This window comes from Mixophyes fleayi, chromosome 5 (assembly GCF_038048845.1).
Source record: "Mixophyes fleayi isolate aMixFle1 chromosome 5, aMixFle1.hap1, whole genome shotgun sequence".
Taxonomy (NCBI): domain Eukaryota; kingdom Metazoa; phylum Chordata; class Amphibia; order Anura; family Limnodynastidae; genus Mixophyes; species Mixophyes fleayi.
This window is the reverse complement of record NC_134406.1, coordinates 208,867,230-208,880,231: the sequence shown is the minus strand read 5'-3', so window position 1 is coordinate 208,880,231 and position 13,002 is coordinate 208,867,230. Positions and strand designations below refer to the sequence as shown.

The window sequence follows — 13,002 nt, the reverse complement described above, 5'->3', positions numbered from 1 at the left end:
ATTACCTTGTTTGTGACAACAGCAGAGGTGTCCAAACTCAGTCCTCAAGGGCTACCAACAGTTCATGTTTTCAGGATTTCTCTTTGTAGAAACAGATGGGCTAATTACTGACCCAGCCAAATAGATGAACTCACCTGTGCATGATTAAAGAAATCCTGAAAACATAAACCGTTGGTAGCCCTGGACGACTGAGTTTGGACACCTCTGGTCTAGAGGAAATAAGTATTTACATGGATAGAGAATTGATTAAAAGATAACAGATACAGTGTAGTTACAAATGGAACATATTAAGACTGGGTTATTAGAAATGTACTAGAGGAATCAGTATTGGGCCCTGTCCTTTATAATCTTTTTATTAATAATCCTTTAAATGGCTCAGAATATAAGGGGTTCATATCTGCTGAGCTAGGTAGGTTTATTTACACCAGTCAGCATTATAACTTGCTACAGAAACGATTTAGACAAATGGCAAATTGGCCCATGACATGGCAGATGAAATTTAATGTAGATGAATGGAGGGTTATGCACTTGGGCAATGGTAATAAAAACATTATTTAAACATTCCATGAAATGCAACTAGATAAAACTGAGCTGGAAACACAGGACATGGAATTTTAGTTGACAGAAAGCTGACTAGAAACACACAATGCCAGGCAGTGGCTACAAAGGCGAATAGAATACTCGGATGCCAAAAAAGGAGGAAAGTGGATGTGATACTATCTTAGAAATACCATTGTGTAAGTCACTAGTTAGAACACAACTTCAATATGGGGTACAGTTTTGGCCACCTCAATGTAATACAGACATAGAAGAACTCAAGGCGATTTTGAGGCAGACAAGCTTATTAATCAAGATGATGGAAGGGTTAACTTATAAAGATAGGTTAGAGGGAACCTAAATAATATATATTTAACGTCAATACAAATATTTGTCTAATGACATTTTCATACCAAAGACCATACAAAAACAAGAGGTTTCTCCACAAGCATAGGCTGGGATTCCTCACTGTAAGGGTGGTTAAGCTGTGCCGTATGATGTGGTGATGGCAATTTAAATAACTGAAGTCAAAGCTAGACTGAATGACTTTCTTACAAGAAATAGAAGCTTTAGCTAAAGTTAATAAAGGACACTATGGGGCGAATTGATCCAGGGAATTTATTCAACTGCCATTTTTGGGCTCAGGCAGAAATCCCCCGATCCCCCATCTTGCTAAATTGTAATGGTCACACTTGTGGTTCTGTTTTGCCTTTCCCTGGATCAACTCACTTTACAATATATAAAAGGTTGAATCCGATGTACCTGTGTTATCAATCCATATCATTATAAGTTAACACTAAAATGATTATATATGCTACACATATACAGTATTCACAATGAAAACCAAGCTTACCCCAGCTTATATCATTGAAACACCTGAGTATATGAATCACATATTTCACTGCCAACAGGCTGACTCCCCTTAGCTCCTATGTTCCCTCAGCTCAGCACCTATGTAATATCCAACAGCTAGACTCCCACATGGCCTATATCTCCCCCAGCAGACTGACCTCAGCCCCGGTAATCATATTGAAAACTCATTTCAGGTAAAATCCATATTCACCATAATAATCATTACCTAAATGTCACATTCATCTAATCTTATGACCCTTTCCGATACATAAATACCACTGTATGCCAAATCATATAGGATTACCCCAAGCAAATATAATTCTTCTGACTGCCAAACTCACCTCAGAATATTAGAAAACAGAGTATATATAATCACACTGAAAGTCAGACTCATCCAAACATATACAGTATATGTAGTTGTCTATCAGCAGTGAAACACATACATAATATCGAAGAATATGTGATTATATAATTTACATAACGCTAAAGGTAAAATACATTGAATATTTTGCAAGATTCGTACTTTCAAATAGTTAATAAACATTTTCCAAGAACACATTGGCTGAAGAATATGTAAGCTTTGTGCACAGTGGGGATTTTAATTTAAGGAGAGGAAAAAGAAGACTGTGATTGAGAGCTAGATGTACTAAACTGGGGGTTAGAAAAAGTGGAGATGTTGCCTATAGCAACCAATCAGATTCTAGTTGTCATTTATTTAGTGCACTCTACAAAAAAACAGCTAGAATCTGATTGGTTGCTATAGGCACCATCTCCACTTTATCTAACCCTCAGTTTAGTAAATATACCTCTAAGACTTCCAAATAATGCCAATTTTATTCCCTCCACCTTGTATAACTGCCCCAAGTACAGAGCATTCCACTTACCCAAATGACAAGACAACTGCAAATACACATACTACAACGTAACTGTATTTAAAACATTGAGGACTGTCTTTGGAATAAGACTTGCACTATGACATTTTCTCATTGCCTCTCGTACACTCCTGCAGTTGTCAACGTTTGAATACAGTACCAAGACACATTGTTGCTCAAGAATAAAGGTCTCCATTTTTACTCTCTCATCTGTGTGTTTTTGTACGTTTGAGGATGTTTCCGCTGACAGATGGAAAATGCAGGAATTCTGCTCACAGACACATCTGAACTTTTCCTCTCACAGCAGTTCTAATTAACATGAGTCTACACAGGTAACGGGGGTCAGAGCCTCTCTAACACTCTGATTTCATTTTCTCTTCTCTAAGAACTAAAAATATGTTAGCAGAGAGAGACAAAAGATTGGATGTAAGAAATGAACAGCTGTTCAATAGAGAAATGTGAAGGACTAAAATGGGCAAATTAAACAGGGTTATAAAGAGAGTGGCCTTTGGTTCTCATTTACGAGTCCCTTGCCAATGTTGTTTTTTTTTGTGTAAAAAATATCAACTTTCTGGGGTGTATTCAATTGTTAGCGTTAACGCTAACAAATGAGCGCTCGAAAAATCTTAGCGTTAATACGGTATTTACTCGCGGAATTTCAGCTCGCTGCTCCCTGAGCTGCGAGCTGAAATTCCGCGAGTAAACTAACGTATTAGCGCTTTTTGCGCGCAATATTACCGTATAAACGGTAATATTTTTCGAGCGCTCGTTTTTCAGCGGTAACGCTCACAATTGAATACGCCCCTTTCAGTTCAAAAGTTTTCCTTTGGTGAATGCCTTTGCATTTACTTTTCCATAATATTAGGACCTTTAGGGGCATATTCAATTCTTTTTATTCGGCGCTGCGAAAAAACTATTACCGTTAATACGGTAATAGTTAGCTGGATTTCAGCTCGCGGCTCAGGGAGCTGTGAGCTGAAATCCAGCGAGAAAATTACCGTATTTACTGTTTTTCCGCGCACGATTACCGTAATAACGGTAATCGTGCGCAGACCGCAAGATTTTCGGCATTTCCGCCGAGAATTGAATATGCCCCATAGTGTAAATTAAATATTAAGACATAGTGTTTCACGTATTCTTGTGTTGCATTATTGTGCATGTTTCCATGTTTGTAACCTTTATCATTCTTACACAGTAAGTACCACTTTTAATGTGCAGTACTGTGGAAATCCATTATATTATCAGTTATGTGCCAATATAATCCTGTTTATTTGAAAAAACAAATCATATATCAAGATAAGCTTTTAAGTGATCCACTCTGCGTAATGCAACCTGAATGAGGTAATAGAGGGATTTAGCTGAAGATAATTTATTATTATGAGCGATACTTAATTCTTCCCTCTCTCTCATATTGTCAGTACATGACTACAGGATTTATTCATACTAAAGGAAAGAAGACAAAGCATGAAATAAAAATGAGAGAACACACCCACATAGAATGTTGCTGGTGACATAGAATGAAAGTGTTGAACATAAAATAACTTTAGCCCTGAGCTAAAAAGCATTATACTGCAACTGCATTTTAAAAGACAGAAACCTTGCCAAGTATGTTCTTTAGGGCAGTAACACCAATGGAACACCACAAGACAGCTGCAGTGAAGTAGAGTAGGTCAGAGCCGTGCTGTAGGTCGACAGCTTTTATAATACTAAGCTCTACAATCAAAAGCTGTACTAATGTATTCTGGCAAACTAGTTCCACTGACACATAACAACTGTAGGTATAGAGATACAATAAACATAAATATATGTTCTGGAGCCAAAATATTACGTAACTGCTCGTAGCAGATAATAGAAGAGAGCTAGAGAAAATATCACCAACAAAATGTAGTTAAGCAACATAGTTTAAAGTCTCCAAGTATATATTCATTTATTCTTGAAAGCCATGTGATGGGCCATTAATGGCAGTAATGTAATATATAGTGAATACATTTTCATGCACCCATAGATTGTAAGCTTGCGAGCAGGTCCTTCTCACCTCTTTGTCTGTTTTACCCAGTTTGTTTATTAGTTTACTATGTTTGTCCCCAATTGCAAAGCGCTACGGAATATGTTGGCGCTATATAAATAATTGATGATGATGATGCACAGAATGAAGCTATACTCTAATAAAAAAAATCACTGGAAATATGAGAATTTGTTATGTCTTGGACATTTCCTCTATTTAAAGTAGAAGGTTTGGAGGTCTGTGGACATTTCACCTTTAACTTTGTGCAGTGAATAAATCAGTCAGGCAGCTTAATGCATTTCATTACTGGTGTATAATAGTTGTATCTCTAACATAGGAATATGTCCATTTGTCTAAAGACCCAGCATACGTGTTCCAGAAAGCTGCATTCCCAATCAACAGTAAAATTGGGGATTTAATGGTGAAAAAAATAATGCTTTATACACAATGGGCCTGAGTCATTAAGGCAAAAAAGGAGTAAATGTTCTCTGGGACAAACCATGTTTCAATGCAAGGGGTGCAAATTAGTTTATAATTTTGCAAATAAGTTAAATCCTGACGGTTTTTTATCTAACACACAAAAACTTAATACCTTTATTATTACACTGAAAGCTAATGTTGATCTAGGACATGCCCTACCCCAACTATAAATCTGTCCCCACATTTTACATTTACCTCCCCTCCAATGCAACATGGTTTTGCCCAGGTGCAATTGTTACTCCTTTTTTATGCTTTGCTCTCCTTAATGACTCAGGCCCAATAAGTCACTAGCAATTCATTTGAAATGCACAAATAAAACAATTTGCTCAAGTACAGTGTTTATTCCATGCTCAAACACAGTATCATTTATGAAAGAGTGTTGATTAGTAACACATTTAGAGGGAAGAGGTATAGCAGAGCTTAATGAAGAAGCACAATGCAGTCCTTTGTAAAAGGATCAGATGTCTCAGGTTCAACAAGCAGCTGTCTAGGCCTCACCTGTGGCCTTATAGACAGGGAATAATTCAACCTTCTAGCCATCTATCAATTCTAATTCATTCCCAGAGCCCTTGTATCCGTGTTCTCTAGATTTCTATGGCGTTGTCTTATCACCCAAATGCCATATATTAATCTACTGCTTGGGCTTTGTGCATACTTGCCTACTTTCAGGCAGTGCAGTCTGGGAGAGAGGCGTGACTAGAGGGCGATGCGCGGTCAAGTGTGCCAATTTGACCCCGCCCCCCCGCAACGAAAATGTTCTGTTGCAGGGGCGGGGCCAAAATGATGCAATTCACTGCGAATCGCGTTACTTTGGACAGGGAATTGCGGGATGCGGGAAACTTGCCTGCTCTCCAGGGTGACCGGTAGACCGACCCGGATTTTAGGAGTCTCCTGGACATTCCGGGAGAGTTGGCAAGTATGGCTTTGTGATCTAGTGTCATATAAATGGATAGGACAGACACTTCTAGGGGGCACACGTTGATTGGAATCTTACAGATCACTCACTTCTATAGTGCAACATATTGTGGTGCAGAATCCTTGAGATCTATGACATTTTGTCAGGCTACCCATCGCTAAAGTGAATCCAGCTTGAAGGTAAAATCTTGCACCTTGGCAAAGACAAATTGAGCTGCATGGGGGGTACAAATAAAAAAAGGGCAGACAGATATAGAACTATAAATTGCAGTGTAAAACTAAATCTCAGCAGTATCTGTATGCAAAATCAGACATTATTTTCCAAGCAGACACCCCTTGCATTACAACATAATTTGTGCAGGTGCAAATTTGTGTCCTATAGCTGGATTTTCTTCTAAGTCGAAATCAAGCCCTTAGTGTGCAAACAGTAATTCTTGTAAAATACAAATACAATTATTGTGTCAGGGATAAGATAAATAAACCATAAAATTACCTCTTGCTTCTCTTGACTGACTTATTCTCCCATGGTGGATCAACAACTATGATATTGTATTTTTTATCTAGAAGGAAACAGAAAATAAGTGATTTCTAGACTACTACATTCCTACTCTTATTTTTCTTTTAGAATTGTGAAACAAGTCCCAAAGTATTGGAGACATTTTTCAAAATTTACAACATCAAACTTAAAGTAGGCCTATCATCATCATCATCATTTATTTATATAGCGCCACTAATTCCGCAGTGCTGTACAGAGAACTCACATCAGTCCCTGCCCCATTGGGGCTTACAGTCTAAATTCCCTAACACACACACACACACACACACACACAGACAAGGGTACTCGGAGGAAACCCACGCAAACACGGAGAGAACAAACAAACTCCTTACAGATAAGGCCATGGTCGGGAATTGAACTCATGCTGTAAGGCAGAAGTGCTAACCACTTAGCCACCGTGCTGTCAATGGTGGCTAAGTTGGCAGCACTACCATATAATGTAAATGTTTACTTTAATTGTAAAAAAAGCTAAGCTTATTTTATATAAGCTATTTTTGTGAACTGCGGTTTTTGAAATATAGTGGAGCTTTAGAAATAAAGAATAAATCATATTCTCTCTTTTACAGAAGTCTCTGACAGCTCTCTGTGTAAGAAATAGTGAAATGAAAGGTTCAACAGGTATTCCATTAGTATAAGTACAAAGATAGCTTGCAACTTTGTGACCATAATAAAAACAAAGCTAAAGGACTATTGAAATTTTCAGACATGAACCATGAAAGAAAAATATATTGCCTTATAAAGTATAAGTATTAAACTGGCATTACACAGCAGCTGTTAACAAGTAAGGTATTACCTGCCTCCTGCGCTGTAGACAACTGAAGCCCCTTCCACATTTTTAGCAGTGTCCTAAGGCTATTTGATAAAAAAAATAAAATAAAAACAGAGACAGCAGGCATTTGCGCAGAGTTCCTTCTTTAGCTACATATCGATTTTTCAATTGTGTTTGTCCATTTTTAAAAAGAAAAGCTTTTGAATGAAAGAGATCACAGACCCAATGAAACACCTCTGCCTACAGGTATAACCCTCCAACTTTACCTTATGCTCCAATACAAGTAAGCACCGTTTTGCGCTGGATATACTATGACCCTGTGGAACAGTGAGTGGAAAGCCATGTGCTCTGCCTAAAAAACAATTGCGTAATACAGTATATTTAACACTAAAATGTTGCTGCATGAACTTTTTATAAAAAATAATAATTTTTTCTGGTACACACAAAATTGTACAAATACAACACTATTAACTGGACCACAAACAGTGCTGGCAGCAGCAAAGAAATTCATTCACTATCAAACTCATTTTAATATTGGCATTTTCTGTATTTAACTTTAAAGTGTTCATTTATACAGCTCTAAAAAGCATGGTATTGCTGACAAGAACAGCTTTTCTTGTCACAGTACGGTCTCACAATTTCAAACTTTTTGTTCTTCATAGGAATAGTAGTCAAATCAAAATAGTAATCTAGGGGCTGATTCATTAAGGATCTTAACTTAAGAAACTTCTTATTTCAGTCTCCTGGACACAACCATGTTGCAATGCAAGGGGTGCAAATTAGTTTTCTGTTTTGCACATAAGCTAAATACTGACTGTTTTTTCATGTAGCACACAAATACTTGATAGCTTATTTGTACACTGATATTTAAAGTTGATATTTGTGTGCTACATGAAAAAACAGTCAGTATTTAACTTATGTGCAAAACAGAATACTAATTTGCACCCCTTGCATTGTAACCAGGTTTTGTCCAGGAGACTGAAATAAGAAATTTCTTAAGTTAAGATCGTTAATGAATCAGGCCCCTAGTCTCCAATGATGAGGATGGCTGGGACAAAGTTCTACAAGTCCCAGGGCTGGTTTCATCCTATATTTCTGAAAAACTAGTTCAAATGTTTGTTCTACACACAGCAGATTTTTCTCTGCCCAATTTCAAACCAACATATGATGGGTTCTGCCTGAGGCATCGATTTGTGTCAGGGTGACTTTTTTCCATTTCATTTGGAATATTTCCAAGATACACGGTTTTGGTCCCAGATATTTTTTTTTTATACAACCGAATCCCAGCAGCTACAAATCGCAAAACCGGGCTAATGGCAATTGTCTCCCCTTCTTAGGTCTACGATCTAACACATAAACTACTTCTGGAGACAGTACTCCTGGGGGTATATTTACTAAACTGTGGGTTTGAAAAAGTGGAGCTGTTGCCTATAGCAACCAATCAGATTCTATCTGTCATTTTGTATAATGTACTAAACAAACGATAACTAGAATCTTACCGATTGCTATAGGCAACATCTCCACTTGATCAAACCCACAGTTTAGTAAATATACCCTCTGGACAGAAAGGAAGATAAACATTGGGTACCCCCTGAAATCCCAACCTTGCGCCAATGGTTTTTTCTAATTCAATCTTACAAAAAGTGGATTTACACCAGGTATAATTTCTGAAATATGGCAGGTGTGGATGGACTGCACAGACACTGTTACTTAGGATTCTTATGACATGAGAACACTCTACCAGCTCAAACACTAAGCTACAAATGGTTTATTACTTTGCTGGATGGACTAGCACCATCGACCTATCTGCGATACTTATGATGACTACAATGCCTCCTACTTCATATATACCTGATATGTATCTGTTTGGGATCTAAAAAAATTACGTTTCACTTTATCTTTTGTTTGTAAGGAAACAATGCTATGTATGCGCTGTGACGGTAACAGACCACTGAGTTTTCCTTGTTCTTCCTTTAGTTTATTTAAAGTGCTCTATAAACTAATAAAAAACATAGTTGTTCTGGATGCTCAGTCCACGATTGGATGTGTGACTTGTTCTACAGCTCCTGCACATTCCATATAGACAGACGGCTTAAAACACCCAGCAGGAATGGAGAGTCTATTGTGAGCAAATATCCTTTCAAAATTCAACACATACATAATACATACAGTACATTTATTATACTTTGTAATGCTTCCACTTTTACATGGAAACAACCAATAGTGCTAAATAGAATGTTTCCAACAATCAAAAATTCAGCATAGCTAACACCATTTTGTGTCAGATATATTTTTAAAGGATTAACTTTCAGGAAGAGCAGAGCTTTCAAGAAGTAACCATCCATCATATAAGACATTTATTGGACGTTCTTTAACATTGAAAACAAATTGCTAAATTGTAAAAGCTATTTAAAGCAGTAAGTAATATCAGGGGGAAATTAGGGAGGGGCTCAAAGAACAAGACAAATAATTTAGGATTGTGGGGTAAGATACTAAAACAAATCCAAATTAGAAAATAAAACAAAAAGTGAATGAATTAATTCCTGGTCAAAGCAAAGCCTATTACAATTCCAAAGCTTTGAGAACATAAACTGGTTAGGTTAGGGCTACAAAAGCAATATTGGTTGATGAACAGATCATATTAAAAATGTCTACAAAATGAATGTTCGGTGTGCATTTGGAGGCAATATGTGACCACATCAATAACATCTAATCAACAATATACATTTGTGTTATTTGTTAGTAATTCCCAATGAACCACTGGAGGGAGATTTACAAACTTAAAGAGTATTTTGCATAGATAAGAAGTGATAGTTATGCTTTTTCAGAAAACCTATAACAGACAGTTTTGCATTGCCCATATCACTAGACTGTGTCTATAATTAACTGAAGGTTATTAAGTGAAACTGGTATTGCCTAGTTTCAGGGAACATATTAAACTCAGCTAGTTTGCACATCTAACCAGAACCTGCATAGGTTTCAGATATAGTAAAGACAAACACGGACTGGCCCACCAGGGTATTGGGGAAATCCCCAGTGGATCTCACTGCCTGTGGGCCATGGGAAGGATGGGGACAGTACAACTGTAATGCTCTGGGGTCCCACACTCCATAGACACGCCTGTCGGCCAAGAGGCAAGCAAAGGGTGCTGTTGGACAACATCCTCTGCCTGAAGTCACTGCGTGACCGCTAAGCGCATGACAGTGTCATGGGTGGGAATATGGTGACAGAATGAGGGACCCACACTGTGATTAAGGGAGAGGTGGTGTCTGAGCACAGGTTACATAGAGAAGAAACGTAGAGTAGCACAGTGGATGGAGAGGGGGTCTGAGAGGTGGGACACCAGATGGATAGATGGGTGACATTGGCAGATGTCAGCCCCGGTGGTGAAGGGGGTGCCATAAGCTGGATGTACATTATGTACCTACAACTAAACTATAACCTATGCAAAATACAGAATTATAGATACAATGTTACACAGATTGAGCACTTGTTGTTCAATTTTGATGCCTACATAGATATTATATGAATGTGCAAATCTAATATATAAATGCTGTAATATACAAATGTTGCAGATTTCTTATTGTCTGCTTATTTATTAAGTCTGCTTTTTTATTCTATATATTCAAAGAACTAAAACATATGTGTAATACCCTGCACAAAGAGCCACTAAATGCTATGGCTGAATTGTTGTCCTGAGGGATGTTTGCAGCCAGTCCAGAAAGAAGCACCTTTGCAGTATAGGAAAAGACCTAACTTGCAACTGCCCAGGAGATGTCAGCAGGACTCATATGAAGACAGATAAGTTTCTTTTGCTTTGCTATGTTCAAGTTATTTAAGTGAGGCATCAAACTGTGCTATTAAAGCCTATGACCAGGATTGTAATATTGCTATTGAGAAATAATACTTACATGATCGCGGCGCCGGCGTTCCTCTCCCTTCCTCTCTGCTCAGTTTGCACTGAATGTCGCACAAGGCGTCATCACGTCAAGCCTGACATTCAGTGAGGAGCAGCACGGAGAGGACCCAGCAGTAAAATAGAAGAGAGAAGAGATGAAAGAAGCCAATACAAAGGTAAGTAAATAATCGAGGCAAGGAGAAGATAACAAAGGCACCGAATGATGGAGAGGGGGGGCAGGATGGCACAGTGATGAAGGAGAGGGGGGAGGCAGAATGGCACAGTGTAATCAAGGGGGAGCATCATGGCACAGTAATGGAGAGGAGGGAGACAGGATGGCACAGCGTAATGAAGGGGGGGGGATGTAGCATGGCCCAGTGATGAAGGAGAGGGGGGCAGCATGGCACAGTGATGAAGGAGAGGGGGGGGTGGCACAATGATAAGGAGGGTGAGCAGGATGGCAAAGTGATGAAGGAGAGGGGGAGCAGCATGGCACAGTGTGATGAAGGGTTGGGGGGGCAGCATGGCACAGAGTGATGAAGGGGGGAGTAGCATGGCACAGAGTGATGAAGGGGGGCGTAGCATGGCACAGAGTGATGAAGGGGGAGCCAAGTGAAGGGGGGAAAAGCAGCATGGAGGGCGCAGTGTAGTCATAAGGGGGCACAGTGTGGTGATAAAGGGGCACAGTAATGTGTGTGTGATGGCACTGGGGGCTTGTTGTAATGTGTGTGTGTGTGATGACACAAGGGGCTTGTGGCAATGTAGTGTGAGGTAGGTGGTAGTTAACTAATAGGTGCAATTTTGTTTGTGGGGTGATGCCGGTGCAATTTAATAGTGGGGACTATTAATTTTAGATGGGATGGTTTGGGGGTTATTGAATGTGGGAGTGAGTTTGGGGAGAATGAAGTCTCTTTATTAAATGTGACTATGAATTATTTATTATTATTTGGCAGTGATGTTTGTGGGAAATAGGTATATTTATGAAATGTAAATACTATTAATTTATTGCTGGGGTGGTTTGGAGGGAGGGAAATAGGTTTATTTATTAAATGGGAATACTATTATTTTAATGTTGGGGCTGGAGGAAGGCCTAATTATTAATTGTGGGTGCTATTGATTTAACGTCGGAGCTGGTTGGAATTTTCTAAATTTCTAAATGTAACCATTTTCTTTTGGTAAAAAAAAGGGCCCCCAATATTCCAGGATCCAGACAAGCCGCAACTAAAGAAACCTGCTGCCATAGGTGGTGAAAGTGATAAGAACAGGTAGGAGAGAGCAGGAAAGTCTGTGAAATGTTGTGATTCTGGTGGGACAATCCCAATTTTTGGTGAGTGTTCTGCCCAATGTAAGGGCAGGCCAAGACTGAACTCTTTATGCACACACTGTATTCTTTATATACTACATTATGCTGCTAGATGTCCTGAAAGTCAGGAGTGCTGGGACATATGTCACTCTGCGGCGAGCGGGCACTGCACCCTTGTGCCAATGGTGTACACAACAATGCAGATTTTTTTCTGGAGGAGGGTGGGCTAGTGCTTTTTACCTGCTAGCCATGCCCCAATGATGCATAGCCATGTCCCCAATTGTATGAACACACCCACTACCATCAATTTTTTTACATGCTCAACTATAAGGGGGATCCACAAAGTTGTTGTACCGGGGCCCTGAATTCGTCTTGGTAGCCCTGCTGACATGAACTACTCATGCAAAATATACGGCTTTTTCGAGCATTAGTACATTAACAGAGACACCAGGGGAAGCCAGTATATATAAACGTTTTAACTTTCTATCTAAACCACTGACAGAACTTACACTTGTTTCTTTTAATATTAAATGCTGATTACAGAATCATAACTACAACATGCAGCGCTATTATATTGTCAATTACTTTAATTAACTAGATACCACATCTTAGATAATGAGTCCAAATTATAATAAGAATATTTGCATACATTAGTTTATAAATAATTCCATTAGACAAATATGAAGGGTAAATAAAAAAAAGAAACGTGTCTTTAAGTTAAAAAAAAAATAAACTAATGCTGATAGTAGCCAAAATAGATCAAACCTGAAATGTTCAGTGAGATTAACATACAAACAAAAACAACACTGGAACCA

General features: G+C 38.6%; 1 protein-coding gene across 3 annotated transcripts in view; it reads right to left on the bottom strand.

Moving 5' to 3' along the window:
• The window catches only part of METTL4 (methyltransferase 4, N6-adenosine), an 83,788-nt gene that overhangs the window by 36,312 nt on the left and 34,474 nt on the right, over nt 1-13,002 (bottom strand). For all 3 annotated transcript variants that reach the window (XM_075213374.1, XM_075213376.1, XM_075213375.1), the window contains exon 4: nt 6,155-6,221. In XM_075213374.1, the coding sequence (XP_075069475.1) occupies nt 6,155-6,221 (67 nt within the window). The remainder of the gene's footprint in view (nt 1-6,154; nt 6,222-13,002) is intronic.